This window comes from Nicotiana tomentosiformis, chromosome 2 (assembly GCF_000390325.3).
Source record: "Nicotiana tomentosiformis chromosome 2, ASM39032v3, whole genome shotgun sequence".
NCBI lineage: Eukaryota > Viridiplantae > Streptophyta > Magnoliopsida > Solanales > Solanaceae > Nicotiana > Nicotiana tomentosiformis.
In genome coordinates this window covers 76,422,278-76,440,332 of record NC_090813.1, presented here as the reverse complement: position 1 = coordinate 76,440,332, position 18,055 = coordinate 76,422,278, and the positions used below count along the sequence as shown (strand labels likewise).

General features: G+C 40.9%; 3 protein-coding genes across 3 annotated transcripts; all 3 read right to left on the bottom strand.

Moving 5' to 3' along the window:
- Positions 1 to 8,673: 8,673 nt before the first annotated feature.
- On the bottom strand, positions 8,674 to 10,757 carry LOC138905097 (uncharacterized). Its single transcript, XM_070193603.1, has 2 exons — positions 10,458 to 10,757; positions 8,674 to 8,733 (listed from the first exon to the last, which is right to left on the bottom strand). The coding sequence occupies exons 1-2, from the start codon at positions 10,755 to 10,757 to the stop codon at positions 8,674 to 8,676; spliced, it is 360 nt and encodes a 119-aa protein (XP_070049704.1).
- A 915-nt stretch (positions 10,758 to 11,672) lies between these two features.
- On the bottom strand, positions 11,673 to 12,104 carry LOC138905096 (uncharacterized). Its single transcript, XM_070193601.1, has one exon. It carries the CDS (start codon positions 12,102 to 12,104, stop codon positions 11,673 to 11,675), a length of 432 nt encoding a protein of 143 aa, XP_070049702.1.
- An 873-nt stretch (positions 12,105 to 12,977) lies between these two features.
- On the bottom strand, positions 12,978 to 17,498 carry LOC138905095 (uncharacterized). Its single transcript, XM_070193600.1, has 5 exons — positions 16,696 to 17,498; positions 15,084 to 16,157; positions 14,004 to 14,825; positions 13,472 to 13,722; positions 12,978 to 13,192 (listed from the first exon to the last, which is right to left on the bottom strand). The coding sequence occupies exons 1-5, from the start codon at positions 17,496 to 17,498 to the stop codon at positions 12,978 to 12,980; spliced, it is 3,165 nt and encodes a 1,054-aa protein (XP_070049701.1).
- Between the last annotated feature and the right edge of the window lie 557 nt (positions 17,499 to 18,055).

The window sequence follows — 18,055 nt, the reverse complement described above, 5'->3', positions numbered from 1 at the left end:
AAGTTGGCACAAATAGTAAGTTAGATATTTAAACTTGGCTAGTGACCATATAAATACTTTTACTTGGCAAAAGTATACTCTTTTAGACACCCGTGTCTTACCTGGCAAACTGCTTATTTCACACTCAATATTAATGGCGAGTGGGCCGGTCCAGGCCCGGGACCGGGGGTCAAACGGGCTAAGACCGTATGGGCCGGTTTTAGTAGGTCTGGACCGGTCTTGTGAGTCGGTCCTATGCTTTGGGCCCGCCAGGTCCGGAACCATTTGGCCCGCCAGAGATCGGGATCGGCCCGGGACCGGACTGGTCCCTTAGTGGGCTAAACGGTCCCAACGGCTATATTTTAATTTTAAAAAAATAAAATAAATGGTTAGGTTTATGTTTATCTTATCGCACAACACACTTGTAGCGCTCTGACAATTGGCCAACATATTTTAATTCATGATTTTGCTCCATTATATTTTCAGGGTCAATTGGTTTTTGGCATTTTACACACTTATTTTTAGTTTTATGACTTTACCTCTTTTTTTTCAACATGGGAGATTTACTTTTACACATAAAAGATCTTTCATTTACGCATAAAAGATCTAAAAAAAAAATATTTTCTTAAATTCAATATTGTAAAAGGCCTAGAACGCCTAAAACCTCATATTTTCATTCATCTGGCTTTCATACTTATTGAGCATACATATCTACATTGTTATTAGGTACCACAATCCCGTCCAACATCGTCACTTCACCTTCGTACTTTTTATGGCAGTTAAATATACCGTGCTTATATTGTTCCTTACTTCTTATCTTACAACCTTTACTCTTTATAATATTTCTTCTTAACAAAAAATAATCTAGCTCTAAAATAGTGCAAGATTGTTAAGATATTCATAAAAGATCGTTTATTCCGTTTACATAAAACGTTGTGAATATTGGTATATTCTCATTACATTTTAATTTTTGAACCCAGGGTCGGTCCATTGTTCCAAAAGAGGAAAAAGTGCATGGGTCAAATTAGTAGTTGCAATTCTTGACCAAATTGAAATTCTTGTGCATGAGTCATATCCATACGAGGACTAAAAATTTGAGATGAGAGCTTATTCCATTTCTAGTGCTCATTTGTACAAGTAATTCTTGCTCACTTTAGAATATATTAGGATAATAGTCTTTAGATATATGTTATTTGAGCTTCTTTGGTTGGACTCCTTGTTAATATAATGTACTTTAATTTATAAACAAGGAGGAGGAGTCCTTAGCTTGCATTTTCAACAACAAGTGCCAATGAAAATGTGAAAAGCCGAAAAAGTAATTATGTTGGAAAATAAGTTCAGAACAAATTAATATTATTCCGGCAGCTAGCTCAATTTTTATTGTTTTGTATATGTACAATTATTGGAAATAAAAAAGTGCATATGCTGAGGCTTTGGTGACTTAGATGCCTTTGGCTATATATATGCTAATTGCTCAGGTTTAGTTTTATATGAAGGCATTTCTGAAGTAGCTCTTTTGGCTATAAGATTAATGGTTTTATACTTGAGGAAAGTTTTTAAAGTATATATATTTTCAGTAAATATAAATTTTGGGTTCTTTTGTTCTTTCAGATAACTAAGGGCGGACGTGATGGGGCAACTAATTGTCTGTATTTATCAGATACTGGAACTGGCTTTCGTGTGGGTTCGTTCTTATTCCTTTCGGCTAGTCAGCTCCTTATAATGGTGGCTAGTCGATGTTTATGCTGTGGGAAGGCACTACAAAAAGGAAAATCAAGAAAATGGGCTATTATCTTATTTATAATCTGCTGGTACGTTTCTCCGCTGCATTTTGGTGTTTGCCAACTAGAATAGGGAAATAGAGTATAGATGACACACTTTTCTTACTAGTTCGTTCAAAAAAGAATAACATATTTCTATAATTATTTGAAATAATTTAACTTTAAACTCTTCATTTTATCCTCAATAAGAAACTTTTATAACCATACAAATGTCATAGTTTCCACAAAGCTTTTACCTCTTAAGTTTTTTTTCTTCTGTTTAAACTCCGTATCGAATCAAATGAAATCATCTAAATTGAAACGAAGAGTGTACGTCTTATCAAATATGTGTACGGAAAAGGAGTTGAAAGTTGAACCTACTTGATCTAAACGTAATGCACAGCTCACCGGTAAAGTGCGTTCAATTGTTTTAAGGGATCCTGGGTCCGAAACCAATCCACAAGTATAACTCTTTTCCTATATAAAGCTATATATATCTACGTTCATTAGGAAACGGAAACCTACACATATTTTTTTTTTTCCTTTAAATGAAACTATAATCTGAAAGGAGTATATCTAAGTTGCACGTGTCGCTTTTTTGTTTTTTAAGGTGCAAAATCTATTTCTTTATACATTACTTGTTCATATGTTTGAACCGGCGGCCGCTCGGTAAAAATTGTAGGTTCGCCGCTTAACACAAATATATACTATTTCTGAACACATTTGTTTGTGGAACCTTTGGATTTCAGGGTCACCTTCTTTGTTGCTGGACTGTTCTTACTGTCACACCTCCTTTTTTCCGAACGGGGTGGAGGATAGAGATGTTTTTCCAATTTAAGTGACATTGTTCGAATTGGAATTATTTATTTGATCAGAGTCGCCACTTGGAATAATTTATGGTGTCCCAAGTCACCGGTTTATTTTAAATCCCAAATCGAGAAAATTGACTCTTATTTATGGTCCGCGAACACAGAAGACCGGGTAAGGAATTCTATTAACCCGGGAGAAGGTGTGAGGCACTCCCGAATTCCGTGGTTTTAGCACGGTCGCTCAACTATCAATAATCGGCCTAATTATCTGATTTAATACATGTTTAAAGCCTATTGTGCATTTTTACTTTTTAACCGCTTTTAATTATTTATGGAATTATTTCTGGAACAAGTCACGATGTCGTACACTTGTCATTTTGGTACACATCGCAAACCGCGCCACATGAAATGCACCCGCGATTTACAGCATGTTAAATTTTATTATTATTTGAAGTTATGGTCGAGTCGCGTGAAACGCGCACTCGAATTGGGGATTACGTATCATGACTATGCCATGGGAACCATACCCATAGTCACGATGCTCTATTATTAATCGCGCCTAAAGCAAGCTACGATGTTCAAAATTGCTTAATTTTCTGATGCTTGAGATCATGTGGCAAGTCCAGAGTTATGGAAGATGGGTTACAAGACTTCTTAAACATTACCACAGAATCAATCAAATTTCGAAATTGTGACAGATTCATTGCAATAAAAATAAGAAATCATAATTCAACATACTTTGGATTTCCCTTCGAACTAGAAAGCCCGACCTTCGTTTTCAACATTACTAAGATAACTACAAAACAGACACTTACGACCATGTGTTCAACAGAGAAGCAAAGTAAGCAGGTCTGGTGGTTGGATCACAATTTAACTTTTGAGGAATTTCGTGTATAGCCGGAAACGAATTAATGGCCACTTTGGACATTGCAGTGATGGCCATTTTGAGTAACAGTCAATTTTAACCTTCATTTTTCGGCCAATCGATCAACTCAAATGCCAAGACTTACAATAACAGACATACACGACGAATCTGAAAACTAGAGCAGACATACTGATTTCAGATCCTAACAAAACTCAACAATAGAATCATATTCATATTATAGCTATTAACTTTCATATACCAAACGTTTACAGGTTCTGCCACGAAGGGGAATCTAGTCTTAGTTCGAAGAGCGATCCAAACAACAGCAATTGAAAATAATCATGTCTCAAATCTGAAAACATATATGATGTTATATTGAAAGGTGATATTCAATCAGTACTATGAACATTACATGGAGATTTAGGTACCAACTTCATAACTGGATTTGCTAATAAATAAGAAAGCGTGATACTAAAAAAAAAATTCACAAGAAAGAGAACTAGATAACTCCAACAGAGCACAAGAAATACAGGTAGAAAATGACTGATTCCATTCATTTCAAAGCACGCATATCTCTTCCACGTAGGCATATTTCATATCCGATTTACAGTCCAAAGTTCAAAAGAGGTACCTGGCCAATAAGATCAACAAAATAAGATAAGTCTCTGAAGTTGTAGCGAAACAATAGCAGTAAGAATAGCAGCAGCAGAAAACAGCGGAGCAGAGGAGATAAACCCAACTCCAAAAGAAACCCAGAACCAAATGAAGACCCAAGAACAGCACACTCAAGCCAATTTTCTGTATTCTCCCTTTTAACTCGGGAGAGAACCCCCAAAAAAAATCTCCCTTTATGAAGAAAAGAATGCGTCCCTTTATAGAAGGTAAGCATGTGTTGTGTGTGAAGAATAGGGGGCCGGGAATCTTTTGCCAGCTCCCTGAAAATCAGGGAAATAGCATCTTTTGCAACTGAATATGGACAGCTGTCCGCTTCCATAAGCAAACTATCTGCTTAAACTTGGGCTAGAGGCCATGACCTAGATGGCCCAAGGCCAAGCCCGGAAAACAGCCCCAAAAAAAAAATAAGTGTCATATTTCAAATAAAATCAGAGATTTGACTAAGTGCTTAAACTTCAATTAATCTAAATTAATCCATTAGCTGAACTAGTTGAGCATGCGATTAACGACTAAGTTTAATTAACTGACTGAAAGAAAAGAAAAAGAAGGAAAAAAAAAAAACCAAGCCATGACCTAGATGGCCCAAGGCCAAGCCCGGAAAACAGCCCAAAAAAAAAATGAAAAAAAAAAAACAAGTGTCATATTTCAAATAAAATCAGAGATTTGACTAAGTGCTTAAACTTCAATTAATCTAAATCAATCCATTAGCTGAACTAGTTGAGCATGCGATTAACGACTATGTTTAATTAACTAACTGAAAGAAAAACAACAAAACAAAACAAAAACAAAAACAAAACAAAAAAACCAACCAGAAAAGCACAGAGCCGGAACAAATGAGGAGAAAAGAAAAGAGAAAAAGAAAGAACAGGAAAGAGAACAACAAAACAAGAAAAGAAAAAAAAATACTAATCTAAATGCTAAAGAAGAGAGTAAATGAAATAACCCGATGAGCAGTGAAAATGATGGATTCTAGCCGCGAATCGACGAAAGGACCCAAAATCTCCGGTAACTTCGAAACGGGTCGAGACCAGCCCAGAACAAATACTTTCAACGGGATTACTCCATGCATGTGGGTATTGAACTAGAAATAAACAGAAACGAACAAGTAATTCCGAAATAAACCAGACTAGGGTTTTCTGGAATTTTTAGATCTAAGGTTCGCTAATTTTGGTGGGGTTTGTGATGAAACTGATGAGGGATTAGGGATTAGGAGGGTATGAGGGTTATGGGGTGCGAGTTTGAGAGGATTTGGAGTGAGCCGTCGGCGTGGGGATTCTGGGCGGCTAGGGTTTGGAGTGAGTTTGAGAGAGAGAGACACGAAGGGTTTGGGGGCGGCTAGGGTTTGGTGAGTGAAGGAGAGGGAGAGGAAAATGAGGGGGTCTCTGGGGTTTGGGGGGTGGATCCGACAGATATAAGGGTTAGGGAGGGGAGTTACGGGCCGTTAGATCAAAGGAGATCAACGGCCGAGATCGCCTGTTAACGAAACGACGTCGTTTTAGTTAAGTGACGAGGCTGGGCCGGGTGAGGGGTTGGGCTTAGGGGACTTGGGGCGATCGTTTGGGCCAGACATTGTTTTGGCCCAAATTCAGAACCAAACAGGTTTTTTCTTCCTTTTCTTTTTCTTGATTTTAAATTCTAATAAAAATTAATTAATTAAAAACCTAAATTAAGTGCTAAGTCAATCTAATTTGTTGAAATAAACCTAGCTATCTATTTTATCATTAATTAATTTAGACTAATGAAGGAAGAATTACTTAATTTGCGATTAAAAGCTAAAAATACAAAAATGACCCATATTTTGTGATTTTTTGTTTAATAATGCAATTAACTTATGTAATTAAATCCTAAATACAACTAAACCTAAAGTGTTATGCATGAAATACTTTTAGACATTTTGGTGTTTTTCTTATGATTTTTAGAATGTTAAATACGCAAATAAATGCAAGAAACAATTAACCGAAAATCCCTACAAATTCTGTAAAACATAAAACAATTAAGAAAAAAAATTCTATTTGTGAATTTTGTAGGAATATTTTAGTCGGGCAAAAATCACGTGCTCACAGCTGCCCCTCTTTGCTTGGAAACACGAAGAGTTTTCGGGCAAAGATACATTGAGCAAATACGAGCGATTTTTGACCGTTTGCATACTCCATGGAAGCATTTTGAAAACGTTTGACCGAACCGTGCTTCAGAGGTTGCCTACATATCCTTGGCTTTAAAGGAATCAGGTCAGTGTAGTTCTGGAAATTTTGGTAGCTGGAACTACCGAGAAGCTATAATTTCACTGTTGCTGCTGCTGCTGCTGCTCTTTCTTGCTGAGCTCCTTATTACACCAAAGTCAAAAATGAAAAAGAAACTAACTAAGCCTATCAGCTACGAGTTACAAGATTCCTATCTATGAGTCTTCTGAAGCTTGATCTTGAGTCTTGAATGGTTCTTCATGCGGACTTTTGACTTGAACCTTGATGTTTGCTAGCTGCAGGTGACTTCCCTCGTTCTCCAGGTGGGCGCCTGATGTCTTAAAAACTGAAATGAATTTCCTCGTTCTCCAGGTGGGCGCCTGATGACCTAAAAACTTGAAATATATTCCCTCATTCTCCAGGTGGGCGCCTGATGACTTAAAAAACTTTGAAATAAATTCCCTCATTCTCCAGGTGGGCGCCTGATGACTTAAAAACTTGAAATAAATTCCCTCATTCTCCAGGTGGGCGCCTGATGACTTAAAAACATAAAATAAATTCCCTCATTCTCCAGGTGGGCGCCTGATGACTTAAAAACTTGAAATAAATTCCCTCATTCTCCAGGTGGGCGCCTGATGACTTAAAAACTTAAAATAAATTCTCTCATTCTCCAGGTGGGCGCCTGATGACTTAAAAACTTGAAATAAATTCCCTCATTCTCCAGGTGGGCGCCTGATGACTTAAAAACTCGAAATAAATTCCCTCATTCTCCAGGTGGGCGCCTGATGACTTAAAAACTTAAAATAAATTCCCTCATTCTCCAGGTGGGCGCCTGATGTCTTAAAAACTAAAATGAATTCCCTCGTTCTCCAGGTGGGCACCTGATGACCTAAAAACTTGAAATATATTCCCTCATTCTCCAGGTGGGCGCCTGATGACTTAAAAAACTTTGAAATAAATTCCCTCATTCTCCAGGTGGGCGCCTGATGACTTAAAAACTTGAAATAAATTCCCTCATTCTCCAGGTGGGTGCCTGATGACTTAAAAACTTAAAATAAATTCCCTCATTCTCCAGGTGGGCGCCTGATGACTTAAAAACTTGAAATAAATTCCCTCATTCTCCAGGTGGGCGCCTGATGACTTAAAAACTTAAAATAAATTCCCTCATTCTCCAGGTGGGCGCCTGATGACTTAAAAACTTGAAATAAATTCCCTCATTCTCCAGGTGGGCGCCTGATGACTTAAAAACTCGAAATAAATTCCCTCATTCTCCAGGTGGGCGCCTGATGACTTAAAAACTTAAAATAAATTCCCTCATTCTCCAGGTGGGCGCCTGATGTCTTAAAAACTGAAATGAATTCCCTCGTTCTCCAGGTGGGCGCCTGATGACTTAAAACCGAAATAAATTCCCTCATTTTCCAGGTGGGCGCCTGATTACTTAAAACTTAAAATAAATTCCCTCATTCTCCAGGTGGGCGCCTGATGACTTAAAAACTTGAAATAAATTCCCTCATTCTCCAGGTGGGCGCCTGATGACTTAAAAACTTGAAATAAATTCCCTCATTCTCCAGGTGGGCGCCTGATGACTTAAAAACTCGAAATAAATTCCCTCATTCTCCAGGTGGGTGCCTGATGACTTAAAAACTTAAAATAAATTCCCTCATTCTCTAGGTGGGCGCCTGATGTCTTAAAAACTGAAATGAATTCCCTCGTTCTCCAGGTGGGCGCCTGATGACTTAAAACCGAAATAAATTCCCTCGTTTTCCAGGTGGGCGCCTGATTACTTAAAACTTAAAATAAATTCCCTCATTCTCCAGGTGGGCGCCTGATGTCTTAAAAACTTAAATGAATTCCCTCGTTTTCCAGGTGGGCGCCTGATGACTTAAAACCGAAATAAATTCCCTCGTTTTCCAGGTGGGCGTCTGATTACTTAAAACTGAAATAAATTCCCTCATTCTCCAGGTGGGTGCCTGATGTCTTAAAAACTTAAATGAATTCCCTCGTTCTCTAGGTGGGCGCCTGATGACTTAAAACCGAAATAAATTCCCTCGTTTTCCAGGTGGGCGTCTGATTACTTAAAACTGAAATAAATTCCCTCATTCTCCAGGTGGGCGCCTTTGCTGACTTAAAACAGAAATGAATTCCCTTATTTTTCAGGTGGGCGCCTGCAATCATGACAACACAGACAAAACAGAGAAACGTTTTTGCCCCAGTTTGTACCAGGAACATTCATTGATTGTTAGTTGTATCCCATTATCCAGGAGGGTCCTGAAAACTTAAAACTAGATCCCATTATCCAGGAGGGTCCTGAAAATTTGAAATTAAATCCCATTATCCAGGAGGGTCCTGAAAAGTTGAAATTAACTCCCATTATCCAGGAGGGTCCCGGAAACTTAAAACTGAACTTATCTGGAACATGCTTTCTCATGGAGTATTCTTGGCAAAGCAAACAAAATTTCTTGCCCCTGCTTGAAACAAAGAAAATTTTATCAGTTTGAAACTGTGGCGGTTAGTTTGTGGCATCCTTGCTGAAGGTGTCTGCTTCTGTCACTATCCCGCTTCATTCTGATTAGCTGCTTCGGGCTACAAAGAATTGTTTGAGCTTTCAATCGGACCTTGAACACAAAACCTCTGAATGACTTGAATCCCTTACACTCAACTCGTCGTATGGCACTTTCATTCTAACAACTGTTGAACCTTTGCATTTCCTATAAATTCGCGAATCACTTGACCGCATGAACTTCAGTTATCACCGCATTGCTCATTCTAAATCATGTCCCTTGTGATGTGCCTGGCCGAATTTCGCTTGGTGCAAATAAAAAGCTGGTAATGAGCTTTGAAATCCTTTCTTGCTTGCTTAACAAAAGACTAATTTGACAGAGACTTAGAAAAATAGACCCAAAAGAAACGAAGCGAAGTGACTTCGAGAATTAGGAATAAAAAAGAAAAACTGAGATGACTATTTGAAGAAAAATGGAAAAGAGACTTATCTGAATGAATCAGCTGGCTCTAATGATCATGACATGCATCTCAGATTGATCAGCCTAATCCATCCAACTAATCACATTTCTGTTCATGTCATGTCTTCATACTTCAAAAAAAACGGGCTTTCAACGATCCAACTTTTCTGTAAAGTCACCAACCTCTTTCGACTTGTAGTGCCCCGAAGGGTTTTCACCGACAAGCCTCTCTCATTTGTTCATCTCTCAACTCACCGCCGCCTTACGGTGCCCATGAGGGTTTTCACCAATAAGACTCTCATTTTAAATTTTTCCTCAGCTCACCATCGCCTTACGGTGCCCGTGAGGATTTTCACCAATAAGACTCTCTCATTTTATTTATTTTTCTTGTACCCAATGAACAAAGTGTTACCCATGATGGAAATCATACCTCTATCTCACTTGACTTGGCATCCTCAAAGATTGATCGGAAGGTCTTTCTTTGGACCGTAGTGTAGGCTTTTGGAAAGGGTTAGAAAGAAAAGGTGGTATAAGGCTCAACATGACTTAAGATGAAAGGGTTCAAAATTACAACTTTTGGAATCAGACCTATTGCAAAACTAAAACTTCTTCCCCAGTTCTTTTTTGAATCTGGGAAATTTTGAATTTTATTTGATGGGACTGAACCTCAAAGTAAGGCTGCCTACGTATCCTTAAAAGGAATCAAGTCTAACGTAGTTCCAAAATAAGAGTTTTGTTTTTGTTATTTTGCTTTTCTTTTTCTCCTTTCTTTTCTTTTTCTTTCTTTGCTTTTCTCTTTTCCTTCTTTTTTTTCTTTTCTCTTTTTTTTTTTCTCTTTTTTTTTATTCTTTTATATTTCTAACACTGCTTCTGATTCCAAAAGAGGGGTATGAAAGAAAATAAATAAGGCTAAAAAAGGGGTAACAAATGCTAAAAGTGTTTGGGATAGCAGAATAAAATGCCTTCGTCATTCCAACTTTGAACGTGTCTAGTACAAAATGCGATTGAATATAAGCAAAGAAATCATACATAATATCTCTTGACTGCATCAGAATTGATAGCCATATACACACATTTACCTTCTATGTCTGTTAAATACAAAGCACCATTGGGCAAGTCACAATGAACGGCCCCTTCCAGTTTGGGGCGAACTTGCCTTTAGTTTCAGCCTGATGTGGGAGGATGTGTTTCAATACCAGCTGACCCACCTCAAATTTTCGGGGACGCACCTTCTTGTTGTATGCTCTTGCCATTCTTCTCTGATACAGTTGACCATGGCATACTGCTGCCAATCTTTTTTCATCAATCAAACTCAATTGCTCTAGCCGGGTTTTGACCCACTCATCATTATCAATTTCAGTTTCAACAATGACCCGCAGGGATGGAATCTCAACTTCCGCAGGTATCACTGCCTCGGTTCCATATACCAGCAAATAGGGGGTTGCACCTATTGAAGTGTGGACTGTAGTGCGATAACCTAGCAAAGCAAACGGTAACTTTTCATGCCATTGCCTCGAACCTTGCACCATTTTACGAAGTATCTTCTTTATGTTCTTGTTAGCAGCCTCAACAGCTCCGTTTGCCTTAGGACGATATAGAGTGGAGTTTCGATGCATAATCTTGAACTGTTGGCATACCTCTTTCATCAAATGACTGTTGAGGTTAGCAGCATTATCTGTGATGATTATCTTGGGGATGCCAAACCGGCGAATGATGTTTGAATGAACAAAATCTACCACTGCCTTCTTGGTCACGGACTTGAAAGTTACAGCTTCGACCCACTTGGTAAAGTAATCAATGGCCACCAGAATAAACCTATGCTCGTTTGACGCTGCCGGCTCAATCGGTCCAATGACATCCATGCCCTAAGCAACAAAGGGCCAAGGCGCCGACATTGTGTGTAGCTCAGATGGCGGGGAATTAATCAAATCACCGTGCACCTGGCATTGATGACATTTGCGAACAAAGCTGATGCAATCACGTTCCATGGTGAGCCAATAATAACCTGCTCGAAGAATCTTCTTCGTCAAGACATACCCACTCATATGTGGCCCGTAAACCCCGGAATGCACTTCAGCCATGATAGTCGAGGCTTGTTTAGCATCTATACACCTTAGTAAACCTAGATCTAGAGTTCTCTTATACAATATTCCCTCACTTAAGAAAAATCCGCTATCCAGACGTCGAATGGTTCTCTTTTGATCGCCTGTGGCATATGCCGGATATACCCCTGATTTGATGTATTCCTCAACGTCGTGGAACCAAGGCTCGCCATCGAGTTCCTCCTCGACCACATTTCAATAGGCATGCTGATCACGGATTTGGATATGTAGAGGGTCGACATAAATTTCATCCGGATGGTGTAACATTGACGCCAGAGTGGCCAAGGCATCGGCAATCTCATTATGAATCCTGGGAATATGCCTGAATTCTACCGACCTGAATCATTGACAAAGATCATGCAAACATTGTCGATACGGTATGAGCTTCAAATCACGGGTCTCCCATTCTCCCTGAATCTGGTGAACCAACAAATCTGAGTCTCCCAAAACCAATATTCCTTGAACTCCCATGTCTATAGCTAACCTCAAACCCAAGATGCATGCCTCGTATTCAGCCATGTTGTTAGTGCAATAAAATCGAAGTCGAGCTGTTACGGGATAGTGATGCCTTGTTTCAGAAATGAGTACAGCCCCTATTCCGACACCTTTCATATTGGCGGCTCCATCAAAGAAAAGTTTCCAACCTGGCTTTTCATCATGATCAGCCTCGTCAATATACATCGCTTCCTCATCAGGAAAATAAGTCTTCAATGGCTCATATGCTTCATCCACCAGATTTTCGGCCAAGTGATCGGCTAGGGCTTGGGCTTTCATCGCGGTTCGAGTCACATAGATGATGTCAAATTCTGTGAGTAAAATCTGCCACTTTGCCAACCTCCCTGTGGGCATAGGCTTCTGAAAGATATACCTTAGAGGATCCATGCGAGAAATGAGGTAAGTAGTGTAGGATGACAGATAATGCTTCAACTTTTGCGCCACCCAAGTCAGGGCGCAACATGTCCTTTCAAGAAGAGTATACTTAACCTCATAAGGAGTGAACTTCTTGCTGAGGTAATAAATGGCTTGCTCTTTCTTGCCCGTGATGTCGTGTTGACCCAACACACAACCAAAAGAATTATCCGTGACTGTCAAATAGAGGATTAAAGGTCTCCCAGGTTCTGGCGGGACCAACACAGGGGGGTTCAGCAGGTAATTCTTGATCTTATCAAATGCTTCCTGATACTCATCGGTCCACTTAACCGCAACATTCTTCTTTAGTAACTTAAAGATGGGCTCACAAGTTGTCGTGAGTTGAGCAATAAACTTGCTGATGTAGTTTAACCTCTCGAGTAGGCTCATCACCTCAGTTTTATTCTTTGGTGGTGGTAGTTCTTGGATGGCCTTAAACTTTGACGGATCCAACTCGATGCCGCGTCGACTGACTATGAATCCCAACAGTTTCCCTGACGGGACACCAAATGCACATTTCGCCAGATTGAGCTTGAGGTTGTACCTGCGGAGCCTTTGGAAAAACTTTCTCAAATCCCCAACATGGTCGGACTACTTTTTTGACTTTATGATCACATCATCTACATAAACCTCAATTTCCTTGTGTATCATGTCATGAAATATAGTAGTCATTGCCCTCATGTAAGTTGCCCCAGCATTCTTTAAACCGAATGGCATTACCCGGTAGCAATACGTCCCCTATGGCGTGATGAATGCTGTCTTTTCTGCGTCTTCCTCGTCCATCAGGATCTGATGATATCCCGCATAACAATCCACGAAAGACCCGATCTCGTGCTTGGCACAATTATCAATCAGAATGTGGATATTCAGCAATGGAAAGTTATCCTTTGGACTTGCCTTGTTGCGATCACGATAATCAACACACACCCTCGTCTTACCATCCTTCTTTGGTACTGGTACCACATTAGCTAACCAAGTGGGATACTGAGTGACCCGAATGACCTTTGCCTCCAGTTGCTTTGTGATTTCTTCTTTAATCTTCACACTCATATCAGTCTTGAACTTTCTTAACTTTTGCTTGACAGGAGGGAATGTAGGGTCGGTTGGCAATTTATGAGCTATCAAATCAGTACTCAAGCCCGGCATGTCGTCATACGACCATGCAAAGACATCTTTGTATGCAAATAGTGTTTTGATTATTTCTTCCTTGATTTGCGGTTCCAGATGCACACTTATCTTGGTTTCTCTGACATTATTTTGATCCCCTAAATTGATTGCTTCGGTTTCATTCAAATTAGGCTTGGGTTTTTCTTCGAAGTGTTTTAGTTCTCTACTGACTTCCTCAAATGCCGCCTCTTCATCGTATTCTGTTTCATCATCACCCTCTACTTCTTGGATCGTTATTTCAGAATTAGATTGGCTTTTAAGATTTGGCTGAAAATTCCTCATGCATGTCATGTCATTGAAACCAGCATAAAAGGAACTGTACAGAAAGAAAAGCAAAAACAAAAATGAAACGCTATCAGGATTAATGGAAAACGGGAAATTGTATTTCATTGAAAATAAAAGGATAGGAGGGTTTGTACATCAAAACAAGCAAAAAATAAAAAATCTGGATTACAACCCTGGAATAACCCAGATAGCAGAAAGGAAAACAAAGCAAACTACCAAAACTCCTTCCGGGCGGGGAGAGGAGTAGCTTTCCAATTGCTAAGCTTCACATTTGGCCCAACGAGCTGCACATCGGCATTACTGGAACCTTACCCGATTTCTACCATATTAACCTCATCAAACAAACTCTGGAACCTCTTGATCAACTCTTCATCAAAGTCGACCACAGGTTTTGGGACCGCTGATATTGGGCGTTTTGCGACCCCTGGCTTGACAAAAGAGTTGGAGATATGTGGAACAGGCTTAGGAAGTGACCATGCCTTTCCTTTCAAACTTTTAGCCTTTTTCACGTCCTTTCCTGTGAGTGTGAATCCCAAACCAAATGTACCAAAACTTTCACGTGGACACACCGGATGCACAATACCCTGCAGAGATGAACCCGGACCTTTGCCCGACAGAAAACCATTCTTCAACATTTCATTTGCTACCATGACAGACGCGGATGGTATCTTCGGACCTAGGATGCATTCTCCTTCGGGAATTTTCCCGACAGACACTGTTTCGAACATTTGGTAAACCCAAGGCCCTTTATCATCTTCAACTTCAATAAATGGAACGATTGTGTCATTGTAAGCAGATAAGTTCTCATCACCGTGCACAACTATTTCCTGTCTGTCCCATTCGAACTTTACCATTTGATGCAGAGAAGACGGGATTGCCTTGGCAGCGTGGATCCAGGGCCTGCCCAACAACAAGTTATAAGAGGCAGCCACATCTAGCACTTGGAACTCCATAGTGAACTCAACCGGCCCTATTGACAAATTTAGCATTATATCACCGACAGAATCTTTCCCTCCTCCATCGAAGCCTCGAACGCATACATTATTAATGTGGATCCTTTCGGTGCCAATCTTCAACTTTTGCAAAGTGGACAGAGGGCAAATATTCGCACTAGAACCGTTATCCGCCAGTACCCTTGAGACAGCAAAATCCTCGCACTTCACTGTGAGATAAAGAGCTCGATTGTGTTCTGTACCCTCTATAGGGAGTTCATCATCTGAGAAAGTGATCCTGTTCGCTTCGAAAATCTTGTTAGCAATCTTTTCCAAGTGGTTCACCGTGATCTTATCAGGAACATGGGCCTCGTTCAAAATCTTCATCAGGGCTTTGCGGTGTTCATCTGAATGTATCAGCAAAGACAAAAGAGAGATCTGAGCTGGTGTTTTCCTCAACTGTTCTACAATGGAATAGTCTTGCATTTTCATCTTTTTCAGGAATTCCTCAGCCTCTTCTTCGGTGACCGGCTTTTTTACTGGGATGTGGCCGTCCTTGGATGGCTTGGTTTTCCTCAGTTCTTCTGGGGTAAAACATCTCCCGGAACGAGTCAGCCCTCCGGTTCCATTGACTTCTTCCTCTACTTCTTTCCCTTTGTACGTTACTATCACCTGTTTGTAATTCCACGGGACGGCCTTTGTGTCAACCATTGGCAACTGGGTCACTGGCTTAATAATAACGGGGGTAACACGAGCCCCTTCCACGATTATGACTGGCTTGCCCCGGGGCCCTGGCACGACCACCTTTTGCCTCTCCTGGTTCGCTTCAACATCAACCGGAGGCCCTTTCACAACCAATATAGAAGGCTTCACGTTGAGCGCGCTTGGCTTTTCCGACACCCCTTTAATCGCCAAGGACATTGCTTTTGCAGAATCTAGAGCTTTGATTGGATTACTTTCGCTAGCCCGGATCATCATGACAGACTTGGAAAAGTTTTTGGTCTCCCCATCTTTATGAACTATCTCGATCATATGTGTCTCTGCATGGGTCGGCAACGGATTTTGGTTGATGTTTGGTGCCTCCGGGCTCTGGACCACAATTTGATTTGTATCAATGAGCTCTTGGATCGCCCTCTTCAAATGCCAGCACTTCTCTGTGTCATGCCCCGGGGCATCAGAACAATATGCGCATCTGAGGGAATAGTCAAGGTTCCTTGGAGACGGATTTGGTATCTTGGGCTCAATCGGCCTCAAAACGTCTAACTGCCTCAACCTCTGAAACAAACTGGTATAGGACTCTCCAAGAGGGGTGAAGGTTTCTTTTCGTTGTTGCCTCTCTTTTCTGTAATCTGGCTTCGGTCGAAAACTTGGACCAGTAGGGTTTTGGTATAGTTGTGGGGGTGTATAAAGATTTTGTGGAGTTGGAGCACGCCATTGCGAGTAAGGAGGGGGTTGAGCATATGACTGTGCGTGGTGAACATGGTATTGGGGTAGCTCGACAGAATATCGAGGGTCTTTGTAGCGGGAGATAGTGCTGAGATAGATTATATGGAGCTTGGGTGTAGGCTTGAGGTTGGGGTCGAGTTTGGGTGTACTGGTGAGGCGAACCCCTTGGGCCACGCCATGATCCAGAGACAAACATAGCGACATCTTCTTTCTTCTTTTTGCCTAACAGGCTTCCGGTGCCACTTTGAATTGCCTGTGTGGTCGCTTTTATGGCAGAGTAGCTCATGATCTTGCTTGACTTGAGTCCCTCTTCCACCATTCCTCCCATCTTTACCACATCGTTGAAGGACTTACCTATGGCTGAGATCAAATGGCCAAAGTAAGTGGGCTCTAGGGCTTGAAGAAAGTACTCGACCATCTCATCTTCCTCCATTGGAGGGTAGACTCGTGCAGCTTGTTCTCTCCATCTGAAACCATATTCCCTAAAGCTTTCATTGGGCCTCTTCTCTACCTTGGTCAAAGATAGGTGATCCGGGACAATGTCTATATTGTACTGAAAGTGCCGAGCAAAGGCCTGAGCCAAGTCATCCCATGTGTACCACCTGCTAGTGTCTTGGCGGGTGTACCATTCTAAAGCTGCCCCACTCAGACTCTGACTGAAATATGCCATTAATAATTCATCTTTCCCATCGGCACCTCTCATATTGCTGCAGAAGCCTCTCAAATGGACCGCGGGATCTCCATGTCCATCGTACGGGTCAAACTTGGGCATCTTGAACCCAACGGGCAGTTGAACATCCGGAAATAGGCATAAATCCTTGTAAGCCACACTTACTTGGCTTCCTATCCCCTGCATGTTCTTCAAAGATTGCTCTAGGCTCTTCACTTTCCTGAACATCTCATCCTGCTCCACATTCCGGGATGGTTTCTCAGTTTTGACAAGAGGTTCAAAGCGAGGGGCATGGGAATAAGGATCCGCGACTTTGAAAGTTGGTTCTGGAACATAATATTGGGTATCTGGAGCTTGGAATACGGGTTCACTAGAAGATCTGTGAAGGGTAGCACGCGGAGGGGCTACGAAAATAGGAGCGGATGTTGGAGCAGGGTATGCAGTTGTTTTGGCTGGTGGAGTGTGAAAGGTTTGGGACGAGGTGCCAGGGTAGTGGCGATAAGGGGTAAAGCCTGGTGCGTGCTGAGGGGAAAGATCAATGGTAATGGGATCTTGGGCTTGTGACAGTGGTGGGATGAAAGCGGGATTTTCTGGGTAGTTAGCGGGGAATGAAGGTGGAGGATGCCCCCTGACCCAGGCTTGATACATTTCTGCCATTTGATGCTTCAACCTGTAGACCTCCTCTTTCAATTCAGACTCCGATTCTACAATCTCCCTCGGCGGGTCGACAACACCCGTGTCCAATTCTTTGCTAGTCATGACTGCCTTGCATTTTGATCTGGTGTTATAAGGGTGACTTGCCAGGATGCCAACAAACTAACCACCTAAAACAAAACCTGTCTATGCGCACACAAAAACTTGGTCAGTTTTAAAAGCAATTTACAGATAGTTAATCGCACATTGGGTATGCAATGCACCTGAGCAGTTAACGTTCCTAGATGCTTTGCGACGGCTCGTATGTTTCATCCCGGCTTTTCCAAATTCTCCAAATCCTGACTTTTCCCTCTCACCTCCTGCTGTGTTTTGCTCTTTTAATTCTTATTCTTTCCCTTTTTTTTAGTTTGGCCCCTCTTTTCTTTCTTCCTCTCTCTTCTTTTTCCCTCTCTTCTTTTAAGAATATGATCGAATCCTATGGGGATTGCCTACGTATCATGACGCCGCATGAATCAGATCATTACGTAGTTCAGATAAAATAGATACGAAATAAATTATTTCATTAATAAAAGACATCTTTTTGGATTTTCTATTACAAGGACTAAAGTAGCGATGACTGCAAAAGGAAAATCTACAGACTCGAAATAAAGTAATAGACAACC